Source organism: Mustela putorius, unplaced genomic scaffold (genome assembly GCF_011764305.1).
Source record: "Mustela putorius furo isolate JIRA1106 unplaced genomic scaffold, ASM1176430v1.1 tig00000095_pilon_pilon_pilon, whole genome shotgun sequence".
NCBI lineage: Eukaryota > Metazoa > Chordata > Mammalia > Carnivora > Mustelidae > Mustela > Mustela putorius.
In genome coordinates, this window is record NW_025421280.1 from 15,993,970 (window position 1) to 16,015,876 (window position 21,907).

The 21,907-nt window shown below is 42.9% G+C and overlaps 1 protein-coding gene across 5 annotated transcripts in view; it reads left to right on the forward strand.

Annotated features, from left to right (window-relative positions):
* ARHGEF3 (Rho guanine nucleotide exchange factor 3) overlaps positions 1 to 21,907 on the forward strand; it is a 315,913-nt gene that overhangs the window by 260,062 nt on the left and 33,944 nt on the right. For 4 of the 5 annotated variants that reach the window (XM_045078699.1, XM_045078714.1, XM_045078698.1 and 1 more), the window contains one exon: positions 10,793 to 10,900. In XM_045078699.1, coding sequence (XP_044934634.1) covers positions 10,793 to 10,900 — 108 coding nt within the window. Of the gene's footprint in view, positions 1 to 9,302; positions 9,931 to 10,792; positions 10,901 to 21,907 lie in introns of those variants that run through there. The other variant, XM_045078706.1, reaches the window with a different exon arrangement.

The window sequence follows — 21,907 nt, forward strand, 5'->3', positions numbered from 1 at the left end:
GTGGTCTTCTACTAAACTTCAATATTTTAGGGCTATTTATTAGATGTGTTTAATCTTGGGCCAATTTAACCAGTAGCAGACTAATAAAATAACAAATTTGGGCTTGCTGCCAGGATAAATGTTGATTTACCCTTATAATGTTGACTGAAACGAAGAACTCTGAAAGTAATTGAGGAGTGAAACATTTGCCAAAAATACAGTGTCTGAAACAGTGGTTCTGTTTTATTTTACTGGCACTGCTAAGAGATTATGTTCGTAACCTAGGCTGCCACGGCCTGCTTCAGCTCTGAGAGAGTCCCATATTTTACTGAATTATTTCCCAAGGTTCTTTTTTTTTTTTTCCCAATCCCATCACCACAGTTCAGCAAAAATGAATTTACCCACGGCAGCCAAGTAGGTCAGGTTATTTTTCTACAGTGTAGGAGCACAAATTCAATGATAATCAGAAGAATAAAGATAATAAGTTGCTTGACGTCTGCCCTCAGAAACAAAATGGTTTGCCCCGAACATTAGCCCTCTCAGAGTTTGTAGTAAGATTAATTGCTTCTACGGAGTATCCTGGCTGAAATCCATCTCCCTCGCCTCACACCCCTCCTTCCCTTCATTTTGCCATTTGGTTTATGCGAACAGGAGGGAGCTGTCGCGTTTTTGCCAGCATGTGTTTAAGACTTGAAGGAAACAGGAAGGCCTAGAGGAAATGAAGCCGGGATGCCCACAGAAGTTGTCGTAAAATGTGATTTTCTTTTGAGCCTCATTTTTTATTTGCTTTTTATGGGAGGCTCTCTTTGGGTCAGGGATGGAGCAGGCTTTCAGAGGCTCGTGCCAGCATTGTCTTAGTTCGGTCACATGTCCCCCTGATGCCTCCCGCTTGGTCAAGGCTTCCCAAAAGCAGCCAACTCGCAGACCGATGTTGGCCGGATGCCGTAGGTGCTGACCGGCACAGGCCGAGAAGACTCGATGTTCAGGGAATAAATATCATCTCTCCAACCCTCACGTGTTCAGTTCTGTGGCCCCGAGAGCTGACAGTTTAATTTGTGGATTTTCCCAGACCGTCTTGTGACATCTCTATTGTCATCTGCTGTTTAGCTTTTCCGTCTCCGTGAGAGGAGGCTGGAGAAATTGTTGGATTCTCAACAGAGCAACCCAATATCCTGTCTACAGCTTGGACGTAAGACTGAACTTAACTCAGAGTGGTCTGTGAATTTTATTTATCCAGGCTCTCCTTACTCTCTATTAGCAAGCAAAAGTATTAAATAAATAAATAAATAAATAACCCAAAAGAACCCCATACACAACTTTTTTTTTTTTTTTTTTTTTAAGAAATCAAGATGTTTTTCTTATAGCATCTGATATGGAGAGAGTCGAGCCATTTCATCAAAGAGGAAATCAGATCTCCCTTGGATGCCCAGGGCAAGGCAACCAGACCCACAGCTGGAGAGAATAAGCACAGGGTGTGGTCTCCGTCTTTGAGATTAGCCAAAACAGAGGTAACAGGGATGCCTTCAGGAGCTGTTCCTGGTGGTTTGTCAAAGTCCACAAAGTCTGTAGCCCTTTTGTTGAAACCACGGATAAGCATCTCTAAAGGAAAATTATAGTTCTGAGTTTGAAGACCTTTTGCTCACCTTGTGGGTTAGAAACCAATAATTCTGAAATGCATTTGGCCTAATCAATGAAGCCAGGTTTCCGTTGGAATTTGGGCCTCATTATTTGCCTTTCAGCTTCTGGTAACACATGACACCAGGTCAGTTAGCTCTGTGCCAGGGAAAAGAGAACAGAAAAAAAATGAGAACCACTTAATGGAAATTTCAGAGTTAGACACCATTATATTATTATTGTCTTTCTCTATTTACAAGAAAATAAGATGAAGAGTCACTTGCAGGCTCCAAAGAAGCTCCCCTTGGTGTTCCCATGGCCCCGATCCTCTTACTCACTTGGCTCTGAGAAGGTCTCCTCATTGCTGCTTCGGTGTCCTTCATGCCCTGCCCCTCTGGTCCCTTATGCCCCTCCCCTTGCCTGCTCCAGCCAACACTGACTCTCATGGATACTTTGCCTGGATTGGCCTTCTGGTTCTCCCTGTTCAGTCAAGAGACATACCCCCCTAAGGTGACAGATGTACACTTCAGTGAAGCCAATTTTGCAAATGCTGGAAAACACTCACAGAGATTTAAAAGGATGTATATAGTCACAAGGTGTCTCTTCCCATATATGTTTTAATTGCAAAAGGAATAGTAAATTTATAGGGAGAAATCCAGCAGAGAACACCTGTATTAGTTTCCTAGGGTAGCTGGGTGGCTTAGAACAACAGAAATTTATTTCTCACTGTTCTGCAGACCAGAAGCCTGAAATCAAGGTATCAGCCTCAGAAACTTGCAGAGGAATCCTTCCTTGCCTCTTCCTGGCTTCTGGTATTTGTCATCAGTCCTTAGTGTTCTTTGGCTTATAGATATATCACTACAGTTGCTGCCTCTGTCATTATATTGCTTTCTCCCTTCGTGTCTTTAAATTTCCTTTCTATAAGGATACAAGTGATTGGATTTAGGACACACTCTAATCTAGTGTGACCTCATCCTAACTTGATTATATCTGCAAAGATCCTATTTTCAAATGAGGTCACTTTCACAGGTTTGGGGGTAGAACCTCAATGTATCTTTTTAGGGGTATACAGTTCAATGCATACTCTGCCTTAACCAAATGGTAGATAAGTAATAAGATAACGCTACCCTGATATGATGTACCAAAAAGGACAAGTCACTTCTGTTGTATTCTTGCCAAAATGCATAACATTTATTTTTAAGATTTATTTACTTTTAGAAAAGAAAGAGAGGCCTTGTGAGCAAGGCGAGGGGCAGAGGAAGAGGGAGAGAGAATCCTTAAACAGACTCCCTGCTGAGTGCAAGAGCCCAATACCAGGCTCCCTATCCCAACACCCCAAAGTCATGACCTGAGTGGAAATCAAGAGTCAGATGCTTAACTGACTGAGCTACCCAGGTGCCCTCAAAAATGCATAATCTTATTTTAATCATGAGAAAACCTCAGATCCAAAAGGAGAGACATTCAGTGAAATAGCTGACCAGTACGCTTCAAAAGTGTCAATGTCGTGAAAGGTAGACCAGAGAACTGTCACAGATTAGAGGAAACTCCAGAGATATGACCGTGAAATATAATGTGAGATTCTGGATTGGATCCTGAAACAGAAAAGAGACATTAGTGGGGGAACTGGTGAAATCCTAGTAAATCCTTTAATAGTTTAGTTAATCATCTTGTAGTAATACTAATATCGTAGTTTTGATAAAAATGTACATAGTTATGTAAGGTGTTAACATCGGGAGAGGAGGGTACAGAGTATATGGGAACATTCTGTACTGTTCTTGCAGCTCTTCTATAAATCTAAAATTATTTCAAGATCAATTTCTTTAAAAAAGAGAATGCACACATTGAGTGATTAGATAAACTCACCTGTTCCTAGTAGCAAAGGGGAAGGGGAGGAGAAATGATCTACTAAAAATCACACCAGTTTGTGAGTTCAGTTTTAGGCTTTGTTCATGGAAAGCTTGCTTTTCACAAGGCTCTGTGCTGTGTATCATTATTGTTGTCTCTTGGGCGGAACAGTGTAGCTGAGGTGTGTGGTCCAGGATAGGATTTCTGTCTTGTGTCTGCCACCTGAGATAGGTGACCTGTGTAACTACTTATGCTCATTGAGCCTCAGCTTACTCATCTGTAAAATGGGAATAAGGATCTTAGCTCTCTCATGGGATGTTCTGAAGGGGCCACAAGCACACCCATGTAAAGCAGTCAGCCCAGTGCCTGACACAGATTATAAACTCTTATGGAATTAAATGATAGCTCTTAGCCACAATTCCCACTATTGCATTGTGAGAGGATTCTTTCCTCGTTTTTCAGTTGAAGAAACTGTGACTAAGTAACTTGCTAGAATGTATGAGATCCAGACTCAGATAGATAGATAGACAGACAGACAGACTGACTTGTTTAAATGAGGCTCACTTGAGTCTTAGTTAGAAAAACATTAGCTAGGAAGGAGAACCTATAGGAATATGTTGTCTTTGAGGGACAAGATACAAAGCAGGCTGTCAGGTGCCCCAGAGGGAAGGAGGGGAGACTTGGAGTAAAGCTATGGGTTGGAGGAGGCATAGGCAATAGTTAAAAAAAAAAACAAAACAAAACCTGGCCAGCAAGCCAGTGAGGAACCCAGAAAGGGTGGGAAGGTCTTGGCAATAGGAGGTGTCAAAAGAAGTGAGAACACCATAATATTTGTGGTGACCTAGAAGTTTTGAAGGGTGAGAATCTTGGGCATAAACCATGAGACCACATGAACCAGCCTTTGAGCCTAAGGATTTGGGTGGTAAAGTCAAGTCAAGACAGTCATGAGCTTTACATGTATTTGCCTGGAGAGAGGCAGAGTGACGGTGAGGCTCTGGCAAGGATAGGAAGTCTTTGCCTTCTTATTAGAAGGTGCTGTTATAGGAATGGAGATAAAAACGTGAATTTGGGGATGCAGAATTGGGGAAAGGAAAGCACACTCATTAAATAAATACAACAGAACAGAAGTCTCCCCTCCCTGGGCAGTCTGACCTGGAATGGCTCCTATTCTCTCTGCTTATTTCTTCATCAGAGTGGAATACCACCAAATTGTTTTAGGTTGTGGACTGTAGTGATTGGCAACCCGTCGATAGGTTTCTTGATGAGAGCAGATAAAAGATCAGTCAATAGTGGCTCAGTCATTGGGCATCTGCCTTTGGGTCAGGTCATGATCCCAGGGTCCTGGGATCGAGCCCCCCATTGGGCTCCCTGCTCAGCAGGAAGCCTGCTTCTCCCTCTCTCACTCTCTCTGCTTAAGTGCCCTCTCTATCTCGCTGTCTCTCTCTCTGTCAAATAAATAAAATATTTTTTAAAAAATTAAAGAATTAAAGCAGTCAACAGAATAGAACAGACTTCAGGGAGTCTGGTGGCTGGGTTAGTGCCTCTCCATGATATTCCTCATCTTAAGTCTGAACATTTCAAAGCAGCTCTCCCAGCTTTTGATTGCCCAGCTACACAGACCCTTCCCTCTTCTGGTCTATGTTAGCTGAAAATTGCTGAAATGCAGTAGTGGGATTTTTTTTTCTTTCATTTTACCAGGTCTCTTCTTTTTTTTTTTTTAAGATTTTATTTATTTATTTGACAGACAGAGATCACAAGGAGGCAGAGAGGCAGGCAGAGGGAGAGGAAGAGGAAGCAGGCTCCCTGCCAAGCAGAGAGCCCGATGTGGGGCTCCATCCCAGGACCCCAAGATCATGACCTGAGCCGAAGGCAGAGGCTTTAACCCACTGAGCCACCCAGGCGTCCCTACCAGGTCTCTTCTAATCATGTTCAGTTCTAGATGATGTCTGTCATCTGTCTCTTTCAGTATCCTTTCTCACTAGCCCCTCACTAACAGCTGAAGTGCAGATCTTTGATGGCATCTGTCTGCTCACTGATACATTTGCAAAATGATTCTCTGTGCATTAAAATAAACCTTGGTATTATCCAGTGTTTGACTGAGTACCCCAGGCAGGACTGTGTAATGAGATCCCTTTGCCTGGCCGCCAGCTTTGACAGTTACCAACCTGTGATCAGCCTTGTGTCTTACGCATCCCTGCTCCCTCTCATTACTATGAACCAGATCCCACGCACCCTGTCATTTTGTTCGTCCCTTGTTTGTATACACATCCATGGTCAGGGAAAGTCTGTGTCATGCTTGGGCTGATTTATTTGGAAAGGCAATAAAATGTACTAGGATAGGGTTTACTCACATAAAGATAAGTCCGATATCTCCCCTGCCTACCAGGGGAGGACCCTGCATACCCAGCTCCAGAAAGAATAAGCAAATCAAGTCTATCCCATCTCCAGAGCTTGAAGACTATCTAAGTGCACCTGGGAAGGGTGCTGTAGCTGGGAGTCTTTGGGTATGTCACAGCAAAAAAGCTGAGGCTGAGGACAACCGATGCAGGAAATGCTCCCTATAAAGCCAGCAGTGGTATAGAACAGTGGTCTGCAAACTCTGGTCCACGGGCCAAGTATAGCCCACTTCTTATTGTGTTCAAGCAAAGAATGGTTTCTATTTTTAATGGTTGAAAAAAGCAAAACAGTAATGTTTTGTGACATGTAAAGACTCTACGGAATTCAGATTTTAATGTCTAAAATGGAACATCGTCACATTCGTTTGTTTGCATACTGTTTAAGGCTGATGGCAGAGCTGAGTAGTCATGATGGAGGCTAGATGCCCCCGAAGCTTGAAGAATTTACCATCTGGCCCCTTACACAAAGCCATAAACCCGGGGCCCTGGAGCCAGCCTGCCCAGGTTTAAATCCTGGCCAGCGTTTTTGAGTGACTTTAATCACATTGCTTGTCCTCTGCCTCAGTATCTCCATCTTTAAAATACGGATCATAATAGTACCTACCTATAATTGCACAGGTATTAGGAGGAATAAATTAGTAGTTATCTGTAAAGCATTGATAGGAGTCCCTGCAGGAAATATGAGCTCATTATTATTAATGTTATTTTTGTTATTATTTCATAATGCGAGAACTTCCCAACCACTCTGAGACTGTAACTTCTGTTTAACATGAGGGTGATGAAAGCCTCCTAGGGGCTCCTGGGTGTTCCCAGCATACCTCCTCCTCCCACAGAGATGAAGCCCTGCCTAAGGCTCCCCTGGTGTCCTCAAACATTTGACAGACTTTTCTGACTCCATCATCTCAGGGCAGAAGCACTGGCTAGCACAGTTGATTCTCACCTCTCCCTTGCTCCTGGGCCGGTGTATGGCAGCCGAGAACAGTATTGCCCTGCAGTAGAGTGGTCGGTCCAGCACTGATGAATTCATCCCTGATCCCTCCGGGGCTGGGTTTACGGCCGCGTGAAGGTGGTCTCATGGCAGCTACAGATACGATGAGGAAGACTGTCTTGTTGTTCCCCAATACCACTCTAGCTGCAAAAATGAAGTACAGGGAGGGAGAATAAGTGATGGTTTCCTATATGCCACATCTATTAGAATGGAATCATTTTTGAAGGAATAAATAGTTGTGCTAGACCATATTGATATGGTAGTCACTTTCTTACATGCATGTGATCTGCTTTGATGGTTTTTTTGTTTTTGTTTTTGTTTTTTAACCTGTTGGAAGATAAGAACGAGGAGAGGGAAAGAAAACCATTGTCTCCCCTTGCGAAGGAGTGTTAAAATCTATTTTCTAAAAATCTCACATTAGGGGCACCTAATGTTGGGTAAGCGTCCGCCTGTGGCTCTGGTCATGATCCCAGGGTCCTGGGACCAAGCCTTGCGTCAGGCTTCCTGCTCGGCAGGGAGTCTGCTTCCCTCCCAAATAAATAAATAAAATTTAAATAAAATAAAATAAAATCTCACATTAAAAATAAAACGGCACGGAAAAAAAAATAAAAAAATAAAACGGCACAGATTGCTTTATTGCCCTTTGTTTGTAATTCAAGTACACAAGATGTTTTAAATTGCTGTACCAATTCGTTTATGAAAATATGTGACCTCCATGACTCTTCGCTGCCACCTTCCCTTCCTGCCACCTCTTCCTTCTTTTCTTCCCTTTCCTTGTCCTCTGAGGAGATAACAGGAAAACATTTGATAAAAGTGAATATTCATTCATGGTAAAAATTCACTGAAAACTTAACATAGAGTGGAATTTTCTCTACTTGATTAAGGTATCTCTTCCATGCTTTCAGCAAACACAAGTCATAATGATGAACTCTTCATAATAATCAAGAACTTGATTCTTGAGAATCAAGAACTACACTAGAATACCTTCCCTCTCAGCCTATAATCAATAATATACAGGTGGTCCTAGCTAGTGCAATAAGACAAGAAAAACAAAAAACCTATGAGGCCTAGAAAAGATGAAACAAAACTTTGTTATGCAGACAATACTGCCTACACACAATACTCAATGCCTTTATCTTTTTTCTGTTTTTTAAACTTTGGAGTGAGATGCCCTCCTGTCCTGTCTTAAAATTGCATGGTGGGGGTGGTGTCCGTGCTTGAAATAGGGTGTCTTGTTTCTGGGTTTAGCATAGACCTTGGCCACCTTGGTCTGGCAGCTGAGTTATTGGACTAGGAAGCTCCTGCAGGTTGTGTTCTGTCATCTCTCCGGAAAGCCCCAAAGCATCCTTGGAATTACATTTGCTAGTTTTCAGTAGAGCTATTTAACTAGAATCTGGAAACATTTTCCCCAAGGGCTCTTTTTAGATAGCAGTAAAATGTAGCTGGAGACAGACTGAGTAAATGGAAAAGAAAAATCAAATTAGGCCAAAAATTTTTTTAATCTCCTAGTCTCACTGAAACCCTTAAGGAGAACACCATAATTCATACTGGGTCAGACATAAAGCCTCCTCCACAGATCCAATAACCTGTCCATGTTCTGGTTTTGAAATTGCACCTGCCTGCATTGCTGGATCACAGCACTAAATCATGCCGCAGTGGTTTCTGCTTCAGTTGTTCATTACTTGGGAATGTCAGATTGCCAGAGAGCAGCCTGCTGTTTACTTCCAAATGGGCAATGCCGTAAGAAAGGAGTTTTCATTACAATCTCCTGTAGCGCCACTGCACACAGCGTGCAGAGGGGCTGGTATTTGCATTGTGCGTAGGTCTTGTAGCTGTGTAAACACCCATCGACTGGGTCATGTAAAATGGGCAGCAGAGTCAGCAGAACCCCAGAAAAGATGACACAGCAAGTGGAACATAACTGAATCTTCCCCCATCCTGCTAAGCGTGCCATGCTCCCTGCCCCGTTTTTAAAAAGCAAGAGAGCCCTGTTGGCGTTTGCTCTTCAGCTTCCCCTTTCTGATACAGAATCTGTGTTCAGCACCGTGAGCCATTAAAAAAAAACAACAACAACAACAACAAAAACAGAGACCTGGGAGTCTCCGGGCTCTGAGGTGCCTGCAGGATCATCTGAGACCAACTCCTGCTGCCCCGTGAAATCCCTCCCCTCCTCATTTACTGCAATGCAGTTTGTACCACCAAAGGTGGTATTATCACAACGCTGGCATTTCCAGTCCAAAGCAGGAGCTATTTCAAGAAATTCAGGGGATGCTCAAGAGGGGGTGTGTGTGTGTGTGTGTGTGTGTGTGTGTGTGTGTGTATTTAACATGCCAGTGATGCAGCTCTGACGTAAAAAAAAAAAATTTAAACATCCTCCTCTGGGCACAGATGCTCAGGAGCCAGGCAGTGGACCTGGAGCATCCTGAAGGTCAGTGTCACCTGGAAGGAGAAGTGCTATTGGAGCTTTCTCTTCAGCATTTCAATAATAGTAATGTGATGTCTTGAGGTCTCTCGTATTGAGAGATTAATCCCTTGCATTTTGGAATTGAGCCTCCCCAGTGTTCGGAGAGTTTCCTCCTGTCTGTTCCGCTCAGCATGCCAAGAAGCTGGAGAGGTCCCCGGCAGCCCAGATTCATTCTCTGTCTTGGGAAAGTATTCCACTGCTTCGAGAAATCATGAAGTCAGTCCTGGCAACATTGTGGAATTGTTTTGTACTTTTTTTTCCTTTAGTCTTTTAATTTTTCTACCGAAATGCCAGAAAGATCGGGTCTATTTCCAAGAGGGCTTCTGACATCTGAGATTGGCAAGGGCACAAAATGACATAAGAGTTTCTCCGCAGAATTCCAAATTCAGGCAAGATTTTTCCAAGCACCTACTATGTTCAAAACACCTTGCAGGGATGTTCTGGAGAATCTGAAGTTCTGGCTTAACCCTCGAAACTTTGAAAGCAATGGCTGAAAAAGAAAGATGAGCATCTTGAGACTTCCTCTGGAAATGGTTGAGGTTTGCCACAGCAATTGGCAAGTTTGGCTTTTTCCATCAAAATTTGGTGTCTTCATGTGCTGTCCAGCATCTACTGCAGGTCAGATGGAGCTTAGGAAGGCAAGGGTAACTGTTCTCTTTGTCTCTGTAGAATGTTTTGTCTGTCACGTCCCTCTTTCCCATAGCCTGTTGTTTTTATATAATTCTCCTCTGCAAAGACATTGGAATGGGTAGGCGCCCTCTCACCCATTCACTTGGTTTGGGGTAACTTGCAGATTTGCAGATGTTTCATGTGGAGAGGATTTTCAAAACTTGTGGGTATATGAATTCTAAAAACAGAGGTACACGGTAGGATTTTCTCTCTATACATTTCCTCTTGCTGGTTGTTATTTATAAGTATTCATAGGTGCATTTCCAGTATTCTGTAGATACAAAGATGATTTTTTAAAAGCCCAGTAATAGAAAAACTTCCTTTAAAAAATTTTTTTTTAATTTAATGAACTGAAAAAAACCAAACATTCCTTATGCTTTAGAAAAGCTCCATTGCATAAAATAAATTTGGAGAGTGGCTTCAGGCAAGGTGGAGAAAAGGTTTTTAAAAAGATGAAACCAGAAGCATCAAAACACAACTGCCTAACAAGGTCACTGGATGGGAAATCTGAGGCAGCTTTTCTTTAAGGGAGGCATTGGGGAGAATGATTCGAAGTGCAAGCTTCTGAATTAAAAGAGGGCAGATACAGGGGGGTTGAAGGGTAGGGAACAGACCATACCTATTTGCTGTCTGCCCAGAGGCTGCTTCTGTTGATGTTTCCTGCCCTTTCCCCTTTCTGGCTCCTGAGCCAAGTTGTCTCCTACGATGGGGCACAGGAGTAGTTCGGTAGGAGTAGCTCGTGGAGTAGGACTGGGTAGAGTTTTGTTGTCTGTAATTAACCTTGACATTTTCCTTCCCTTTTGTTTTTGTTTTTGTTTTTGTTTTTTAACCCTGTAGGAGCCTAGTAATAAACGGGTCAAGCCCCTTTCCAGAGTGACATCACTAGCAAACCTCATCCCTCCCGTGAAGGCCACACCATTAAAGCGCTTCAGCCAAACCCTGCAGGTAAGAAGGACATGGCGGGCTTGGGTTTGCAGAAAACTGTGTTGTGTGGGAGGGGTCATGCTGCTCTTCCCCAGAACCTCCTCTGAGATCTGAATCAGGGCTTATTTCAGCAGAAGAAAGCAAAGCAGGGAACTGAAAGGAAGAAAGGTATGTTTTTAAGTTGTAAACTGGGATCAGAAGGGGTCCTTTCAGGGCTGACTTGAGGAATCACATCTGTTGGGTCTTTCCTCAGAGTCCTGTACCCCATCCGTATGCACACTCACACGTTTGGTCCTAAAATACCTATGGGCCTCCTCAAAGAACCAGTGGGTGACATGAGCTGGACGATAGGAGAGCCTAGTGATCAGACCAGGGCCCGCAGACTGCAGCATGCAGAGAAAACGGCAGCCTGCCCTCTGTTTGCTTATGGTGCACAAGCTGAGAATGGCTTTTCCTTTCAAAATGACTTGGGCAGAGGCACCTGGGTGGCTCAGTCGGTTAAGTCATGATCCCGGCTCAGGTCATGATCCCTGAGTCCTGGGATGGAGCCCTGAGTCCTGGGATGGAGACTTGCTCAGCAGGGAGCCTGCTTCTCCCTCCCCCTCTGCCTATTGCTCCCCCTGCTTGTGGTCTCTCTTTCTGGCAAATAAATAAATAAAATCTTTAAAACAAATTTTTTTAAATAAGATAGGGCAAAAGTCAAAAGATGAACAATATTTCCTGACACTTGAAAATTATATGAAATTCTAATTTCAGTGTCCATAAGTAAAGATTTGTTGGAAAACAGGCATGCCTGAATATTATGTACCAGACTGTGGTTGCTTTTGCTCTGCAATGGCACAGTCGAGAAGTTATGGCAGAGACCATATTGCACACAAGGCCCCAAATATTTACTGTCTGGCCCCTTTACAGAAGATGTTTCCCAACTCCTGGCTTAGAGCAAAGGCCCTGTGGCACAGGTACCTTATTTCTGGCATTGGCTCTGTTGCTCAGAGACTTTGTTACCTTGGGCAGGTGACTTAACATCTCTAGGTCTTGCTTTTATTCCTAATGGGTAAACTGGGGGTAATACCACCAGTTTCTTTAGAGTAGAATCATTGTAAAGATTTGTAAGATAGTGCATTTAAAGTCGTTAGTATTGGGACGCCTAGGTGGCTCAGTTGGTTTAAGTACCTGCCTTCGGTTCAGGTCATGATCCCAAGGCCCTGGGATCACATCCCGCATTGGCTCCATGCTCGGTGAGGAGGTCCTTGTGCTTGCTTGCTTTCTCTGTGTCAAATAAATAAATAAAATCTTTTTTAAAAAAATGAAAATAAAGTCTTTTTTAAAAAATGAAGTCCTTGGCATTTATAAGATAGTGCATTTAAAGGGCTATATTGCTAACAAAACTATATTAAGCCCTTTGTTAGCAATCACTAATTTACTGATTAGTTGGCTAAGTAGTAGATATTAGCTACTATAATAATTCTTTGGTAAACAAATTGCTGTAATTGTTCCTTAAACTCCCAATAAAATTTATCTTTTAAGATGAATATTGAAATTTGTCTAAGCCTTGGCCCAAATTTGATAATCATAAAAATCCTCTTGCAGACCGAAGCCAACAAAAGCCATGCCACGAAAAGGCTTCCCTTGGTTAGCTGAGAAGTGGTCTCGAGTCTGCCATTCCTTACTTGTCCTGAATACTTAGGCTTAGCAGTATTTTTTTCTTGGCTTTCTGAGTTATTAAGAAAATTGTGGACCAGAATCCAAGGCATATCCTATGCTATGAAGATCTATGATTTGAGAACTATTTCAGGTCTCCCTCACCCCCTCCTGCCATTGCTTCTGGACCATTCAGCCAACATGCCGTGATTCTGCAGAGCCCGGGCTGTTCTCCCCGTCTCCCTGTGGATGCTGTCCTTCTTTGGTGCTTCGTCCTTGCCCTGTCCATTCCTCTGTTAGCTCTCCTTAGTTTCTTCTGAATGAATACCTCGTCACGTAATTAGCTATAGGTTTGACTCCGTTTCTCTTGGTGTTTGGGCCTCTGGGCCCTTGCTTATCCCCTGATCCCCTTTGTGGAAGAATGGAGAAGGAAAAGAAATAAGGTTGTCTTGGGGAGCCAGATGAAGGGCTTTGAAGCTAGCGAAGAGAAATGTGTTTACCTTCTCTCCCCCACAACCAGTCCCTCGGCCCTCTGGCCAAGTTCATCACAGGCTTTCCCCGGAAGATTCATCACTGCCCTAGTCCTGCACATCTGGTCTTTCGCTGAGTTCTGCTTTTTGAAAATTCTTTAGCCTGTCTACAGCCAATTCACCCTTTCCATCCCAGTGGCTGGGGCTCAAGTTCACTCTATGGTTATTTCCAGCTTTGACTATGACACCTCCATGCTGCCAGCCATGTCTTCCTGTTGGCTCGCCTAGGACAGTCGGCCCTCTTCCCTGGGAAGGCCCTCACCCATTCTGTAAGCCTTGAGTGGGCCCTCATCATGCACGAGACTCTATATCCCGCCCTCATGTTGCTTATAATCCTGCACAGAGGTGCCTGCTGATAGCTTCATAGCCACATTTGGCCCTCAAATTGTGTTTTGTCTGGCTGGATAGTGTTTTGAGTGAACATATACAAATACAAATAATCCATATACAAATTTGAAATTCCACAGGCACCTGGATGGCTCGGGTCAGTTGAGCGTCTGACTCTTAATTTCAGCTCAGGTCATCATCTCAGGGTTGTGATTGAGCCCCATATTGGGCTCTGCGCTAGGTTGGGATTCTCCCTCTCCCTCTGCCTAACCCCCTGCTCATATGTGCTAGCTAAATAAATAAATAAATAAACAAAATCTTTTTTTAAAGGAAAAAAAAGAATTCCTAATTCTGGTTTCTTCTAAAGAATTGAAAGTCTTAGGCCCATGTTGCCACATGGCTATCATGAGCTGGACCTGGGTAGCCAGCCAGTTGTCACCTACAGACGTCCCCTCCTCTCCCAATTGTCCTTCCAACACCTGACCCCTTGACTCACTGTCATCACTTTGGCTTGTAGACTCCATGTTTATGCTCCCTGGTCTGGGGACAACTTGGTCTATGCATCCCACCACAGCCCAGACCTGACTTTATGTGGCCGTAAGCTCCTCCATTGTCATACCTTCAAAACCTTTCTTTTGGTTTCCCAGGCAGTCTTTATTCCTCCTCTCCTGTCTCTGCCCTCCACAGATCCTACACAGGAAAGCCTGCAGGAAATATTTGGGCAGCTTGAAAATTTGCATTGACCTAGAGAGTGGGACAGAAAGAAATCAAGTCATGTCTGAAATCCAACAGACTGAGGCCAAACAAGAATGAGAAAGCCAGACCTGACGGAGGGATCTGACATGTGGAAATTGGTTTCTAAAACTTCAAAGATTTTTTTTGTTTTTGGCAAAATAATTTTTTTATTTACTTTTTTCAAATATCATGATGAATAACCCACTCCAGGCTCCATTTATGGGACAGAAACAAGCGGGCAGAAGCAGAATGGTTAGTCATAACAGTTGTGCACGTGGACACGGAGAGAACATGAGCAGTGTCCTTACACTGTGAGTGCATCATCGGTGGGGGTTCAGTGAATGGAAATATGCCTTTGTGGGCAGAGTTTGACAGCCATGTTTGCAGGATGATCTGCAAAGCACAGAGAATGCTATCTTGCCCCCCAAATATCTCCCTGGTGGTCACCTTGGTGCATGCAAAGCCCGTTTTGCAGAATTATTTCCAGCCTGCACCTCAGTAACTGCCCAATGACTTTATTGTTTCCCTCTCCAGCTAGAATGGGATTGGGTTCTACTGTGATCTGAGCAGCAGGGAGGAGGAGGGGAAGCAGGAGGCCCCAAAGGGATACTCCTTGGGCCGTCCTCACATCCTCTTCCATTTTGTGTGCCCTGGTCTAGGTGCCTGTTCCAAAAGGGGAGGAAAATGAACAAGGAGAGTGGGGTAGAGGCTGCCCCAAGCCATTCAGCATTCATTCTTTACTCATAGGTGTTTATTATATGTGCCTCTTCTATTCCCCAAAACAACTCGGGGCTGTGATCGAGCAGCTTGGTTCTGTCACAGTATCCCTTGTCCCTGGTGCCTGGCCTCATAGAGACATATATATCCCTTTCAGTGTCCAGTTATGTCTGAGGTTGGATTCCTTTTATTATAGAAGAAGAAATGACTTAGGCCCCAACACCCAAACACAATACTTTAATCAATCATGGAGCACTGAGCTGTCCTTCCTCTGGCTTCTCAGATGACCCCAGGTTAGCCCAGAAGGATATGAGGACAGCTTGGGGCTAGCAGCTTTTCCAAAAAATGTTAAAACCCCAGCCACATATGTGAATGGCCCTTGCAGCAACAGTTCAACAAGACATGGCAGAACTTGTTCTCTCTTGGCTCCCCTGTGCCCCGTATAGACTGGAGGCTCGGGTGTCAGCACAAAGACAGCATTCGTGGAAGTGGGAGAGGGACAGCTGTCTGCCTGGCCTTCTGTCTGTCTGACCGGGAAATGAGTGCTGCTGATAGACTGGACCACAGATGTCTGCATCCCTGTGGGCCTAAAAATCTCCTCACTGGCCTGCCTGAGAGGAAAACGTGGTCCAGCTCCAAAAGGGGCCCGCATGCACCCCTCCTGTGCAGTGAGGACAGTGAGCTCGCCGTGGGTGGGTCGCTGAGCCCTGCCTCTCCCTGCATAGCTGGCAGACGCATTTGAGCTCCATCCAGTGCTGGGGCCCGTGCGTGCTGTGGAATGCTGTGTTCACGGGACTGTGGTTGAGCCCTGCCCTCTCTCCAAACATGAGCTTCATTTCTTTTCCATTATAAAATATAGGTCCGGGGCACCTGGGTGGCTCAGTGGGTTAAGGCCTCTGCCTTCAGCTCAGGTCATGATCTTAGGGTCCTGGGATCGAGACCCGAATCAGGTTCTCTGCTCAGCAAGGAGCCTGCTTCCTCCTGTCTCTCTGACTGCCTCTTTGCCTATTTGTGATCTCTGTCTGTTAAGTAAAAAAAAAAAATTAAAAAAAAAGTATAGGTTCATTATGGAAAAATACCAAAAGGGAGAAAGAGAAAAGATTCCACTGCAAAACAACCTCTGTTTAGTATTTTAATAACTTCCTTCCAGTGTTATTCTAGGTATATCTACATAACTTACATACTCTGAGCCTCATTTGGGTTACTCACAGTGTACCCAACCTATCTTTGTGTGATCTGTTCGCTCTTGGATTGAAATCTCCCACGGGGACCATGAATGGTCAGTTTCTCTTGGCATTTCTGTTGATATTGGCTTCACATATTTCTAAGCTATGCAGTTAGGCATATGTAAATATACCTCTAATCATTGTTACAGCCTCTTGGGGGAGTTGTACCTTTCATTAAGGTTCAGTCACCATCTTCATTTCTTTTAATGCTTTTTGTCTTGAGTTATGTTTTTTTTTTTTTTTTTTTGCATTTTGCCTGGTTTCTTCCATCTCTTTTATTTGCATCTTTTCTTTGTCTTTTAGCTGGATCAGAATTTTGTTATGGCTTAAGGGAAGTATTATATCACTTTTCCAAGTTATTCTTGGAAAATATGATCTTAGTGGACCAAGTATCTATCGTTCCAGTGTGTTGATGTGACTTATTTTACATAACCAGTCTCCTATTAATGGTTATTTAGGCTGTGAATATTTTTTATATTATCAGATAACTCTGTGTTGAATGTCTTTTGAAGACATTTGTCCTTTTTTTTTTTTAAAGTACTTTCCAAATGTGCTTTCTATTCTAATTATAGAGCATCTTTTTAAAATTGAAAAACAGGGGCGCCTGGATGGCTCAGTCATTAAGCATCTGCCTTCAGCTCAGGTCATGATCCCAAAGTCCTGGGATCAAGCCCTGCATCAGGCTCCCTGCTTCTTGAGAAGCCTGCTTCTCCCTCTCCCACTCCCCCTGCTTGTGTTCCCTCTCTCACTGTCTCTCTCTGTCAAATAAATAACATCTAAAGAAAATAAAAATAAAAATAAAATTGAAAAATAGAAACACAGAAAAGGGAGTAAAAGTCACTTATAACCCATCTCCCCATCTCCACTAATAAAATATCTTTTATTAACATTTTGGTGTATACTCAGACAATCTTCTCTTGTATAGTATACCTGCATGTGTTATTTTTTTTAGGCAAAGTCCTAATCATATGTATATATGTATATACTATTTTTATATAGATACTATCTTTTTTTTTTTTTAAGATTTTATTTATTTATTTGACAGAGAGAAATCACAAGTAGGCAGAGAGGCAGGCAGAGAGAGAGAGAGGAGGAAGCAGGCTCCCTGCTGAGCAGAGAGCCCGATGCGGGACTCGATCCCAGGACCCTGAGATCATGACCTGAGCCGAAGGCAGCGGCTTAACCACTGAGCCACCCAGGCGCCCTAGATACTATCTTTTAACATGTTTTGTCTTAACTGCATAAAATAACCTTATGGAATGAGAATATACTTTCATGTCATTAAGTATTTTTCACAAGCCCAGTTCTTAATGAATTCATATCGTATTTCATCAAAAGAATATACCAGGTTTTGATTATTCACTCTTGTTTTGTTGAACATTTAAATTGTTTCCATTTTCTACCATTATATCCTGTTTTAAACATCCTGATTGCAAATCTTATGTGTGTCTGTATTCCTTCCTTTCTTCAATGATATTCCCAGAAGTGGAATTTTGGTCAAATGATGTAAATTCATCTGATGTCTCTAGAGTCAGGCCTCTCTTTGTGGTGTGTACCTGTCTTGGGCAGAATTGCTCCTCTGTGTTCTCACATCCTAATTCTAGACTCATAGTCACACTTTCCCCTCTCTTTTCCCACCGTTTTTCGCCCGCTGGGACATCTTCATAGGATAGCCCTTCCCGGGGGTCCCTTGACTTTCCACACAGAACAATGTTGTCTCTTACTTTTCTTGGTATGGCTAGCACTACATGTGACTACATGTAACTCAGAAATTGACAGTTACTATTATTATTGCATTTATTACTAGAAAAGTTGGCCATTGCTCTTCCTAGGGGCTCTCCAGGAACCGGCAGTGGGTGCCCACCTAGTAATATTATATAACTGGGCTCCTTCACAAAAGAGTATCTACCCTCTCCCATTTGTATCCCCTTGGGAAGGATTATTATGGTTTAGGAAGGGTTTCTGGTAACCACAGTCTCTCACTGTTCCATTTCTGAGCCCTTAGAGCTGCAGAGTATTTCATTTCACTGAGATGCAGCAGAAAATGGGATACATTAGTGTTCTCCATTTATTATTCATTATATCTACTGTGTTATTTGTTCTGCTCTAGACTTGTTGAGGGAGGTAATCAGGAGACAGTGCCTACTCTTGAGAAGGATTAAATCTACTTAAAGTTGTCTAAGATATATCAGCAAGTAAAAAAATAAAAAATAAAAAGGAATTAAAAACCATTGTATCCCAATCAATAATATGCATTCATTACAGTATATAGACAGGAAACTAGGAATACCATCAAATTCTTAATAGTGGTTATCTCTTGGGAATACAAGTATAAGTGACTTTGACGGTCCTTTTGTTTTCTGTCTTATGTTCTCCTTCCCCCCCCCCCCCGCCCCATTACGTAAGAATTACAAATCAGTAGAGAATGAATAAACAGGCTGGGTCTATTGACTTTTATTTTTTGCAATATATATTTCTATCATGTTTGAATTTTTTAAATAATTATATATTATCTTTGCAACCAAATAAAAAAATGTATAAGATTTTAAAATCTTAGATGATAAAAGATGCTAGAGACAGGGAACCTAGTAGTGGCCGGGTTGTGGGGGCTGGGGGTATGGGTAAGGGAAGGCTACCTGGCAAGTGTGGAAGGATTGGTGTTGGGCCTGGAATGGCTCAAAGCTGATGAGGGGAAGGGAAAGAAGGCGTTTCAGATTTGAGGAAGGAGCGTGAGAAGACTGATGCCATCTAGTTTGAGAATTAAATAGGAAGAGTACCCAAGCCCCTGGGCTTAATTCCCATGTGCTCAAAACCATGATTTTCTTCTCCAGGGGCCTCAAATTTTGTCTCTTGGTCCAAGATCATACACTTTCTATAACTAACAAAAAGTCTTTGATCCTAAGTAATTTGGTAGATATGGAAATAAGCTTGGATGTGTGTGTGTGTTGGAGGAAGCAACCAGAAATCCCATTGCCTTGCAGTCTGGGAGGTAAGGGTATAGCTAGGAAGGGACCTGTAGTCCACATCAAGAGGAACTCCTTACATTCTGTTGATCTTTACTATTCCTGAAGTAATAGTTAGACCACTGTCATCGTTGACTACTGTAATTCAAAGCTTGTCTTTTTTTTATTTAGGAATAACAGCTTCCAGTAATTGAGTATTTACAATGAGCCAGGTTCTGTGCAGGGTACTTTATATTCATGGCTTCATTTCATCTTTTCCCCAAGAATGGGAAGGTAGGATTTAGCTCCACTTTATAGGGGAAGAACCTGAAGGCCGAAATATGTCCCCAAGTCACACAGCCAGTAAGTGCAGGAGCTGGGGACCTGCAGGGTTTTCATGGCGCCTCTCCTGGGGTTGGCTTCTGCAAAAAAGTCAGCTGGTCATAATAAAGCCTGCAGTTTGCCAGGCTCCAAAAATGATGGCCCGACTTTGGGTGTAAAGCATCACATCGCACTGTTGCTCCTTACTCTTTGTTTGCCTGCGTGGCAGAGACAGCCATCATTTCCATTTCAGCTCGTGGAATATTGTGTCATTAACATTATTGTCCAAAAGCCAGTTTACGGTGCCTAATGAAGAGGTTGGGCTGTGGTCCCAAGCCTCTGGAAGGCTTCCTAAATTTTGTTTAGCACTAAGAAAATTGTATAATATTTTCCCCGCACCTGAACCAAATATTTTCTTCAGCTTTTCATTCATTCTACTCAGAATCTCTCTCAGCTACAGGATGTATGGGGTTTGATTTTTTGCCCTGGGTCTGTGGGGTTGTTGTTGTTGTTGTTTTTTAATTGTGAAGTGATTGGGTGCCTTTTGACCATGTTTTTAATATACATTATTCTGAACCAAATTCAAATATGATTTTATATTTATAGCACCACTTCAAACTCCATGTTCATGGTCTTGCGCATTTGTCTACTGTTTTCATTTTCTCTTAGTTAATATTTCTTATAGAAAATCTGGAAAATAAATATAGAGAAGCATGGAGATGAAAATAAGAACATCCGTAGCCCATCATCTAGGGGTAATATCTATTAACACGTATTTTAAACAGGGATCTTTCTTTTCTTAACGCTACATGTGAGACTTGCCCATTATCATTAAGTTTCTCTTAAAAGAATGTTTTTAACAAACACATAACATTCCATTTTATGATTACACTGTCATTTATTTAACTATTCCCTATTGGCCACTTTGGGCTCTTTCTAGATCTATTGCTTTTATAAGCAACACCATGCTGCTGAAGGTTTTCTTCCCCTATCAGTTATCCTAATGGACGTCCCGAAGGAGACATTTGGTCCAAGTAATTCAAAGATGTGTCTGCTGTTTGCTAATGAATGAAAACATATATAAACCAGCAGAAATGGTGGCAGTGCTGCCAATGGTATGATAACACTGATAAGTAACGTCTGTTGCTTATTGCCCACATACCAGGCACTTGGCTAAGCCCTGGACATATTTTTTTTTAAGATTTTATTTATTTATTTGACAGAGAGGGAGATCACAAGTAGGCAGAGAGGCAGTCAGAGGGAGAGGGGGAAGCAGACCCCCCCACCAAGCAGAGAACCCGATGTCGGGCTCGATCCCAGGTCCCTGAGACCAAGACCCGAGCCGAAGGCAGAGGCCCAACCTCCTCAGCCACCCAGGCACCCCACCTGGGCATATTTTATCTTATGTAATCCCTGCTGCAACTTTGTGAAGTACTCATTACTATGTCCTTTTATAGATAAGGAGACTGAAGAAGTGCCCGGGTGGTTCTTTCCGTTAAGTGTCTGACTCTTGGTTTTAGCTCGAGTCATGATCTTGGGTCCTGAGATCGAAACCCACATCAGGCTCACAGTGGGCATGATGCCTGCCTAAGATTCTCTCTCTCCTTCTGCCCCTCCCCCACTTGTGTGCACATGCTCTCTAAATAAATAAAATATTTTTTTTAAAAACACACATAGTTAAGGAAACCGAGATCCATGGGCATCTGGGTAGCTCAGTGAGTTAAGCCTTTGCCTTTGGCTTAGGTCATGATCCCAGGGTCCTGGGATCTCTGGGGGCTCTCTGCTCAGTGGGGAGACTGCTTCCCCCTCTCTCTCTGCCTGCTGCTCTGCCTACTTGTGATCTCTCTCCCTTCTGTCAAATAAATAAATAAAATCTTTTTTAAAATGAAATCTAGATGGAAAGAAATAAAAAAAAAAAAAAAAAAGGAAACTGAGATCCAGAATGATTAACTTCCCAAGGTCCCTTAGCTACCAAGATGACTTCAAGCCGTGTCTGTTTTACTCCAAAGCCTGTGTTCTCAGCCAAGATCCATGTACTATAGTCAAAAGACTAGACTTAGTTCCTATTCCCACACTTACCTTGGGCCAATCGCTAAATCTCCTGTCGCTCAGATTTCTAATCTATTAAAGAGGGCAAAAATGCAAGAACTTGTCCTGTTGCCTCTCCCAAGACGAGTGGGAGGGCCCAAAGTAATGGAAGCCACAGACCTGAGAAGTGTTATTTCTCCATTTAAGTTAATGGCTCTCATCAAGCCTTTTGTAAGAGACTCCTCCAAGACGCTCTTCAAGAACATTTTCCAATCCCAGCCATATCTACTGTACATTTTGGTTTAACTCATTGTAGTAGCAACATAGAAACCCATTTTCTTCTGACAGTCCCCCCTTAACCTCCAGTCCATTTAATAATAAGCCATCTGCTGAACCATCGCAATGGTAACTGCATTGAACTCTCTTTATTGGAGCGTGTTATCTTTAGCGGTAGAGAACCTTCTGTTTTTGGAAAAGGGCGAGGGAGCTCCCCGCTGAACAGGCGGCATTAACAAATTAAATCTGCTCCATCATGCCTCACCTGCTGGGTTTACATTTCCT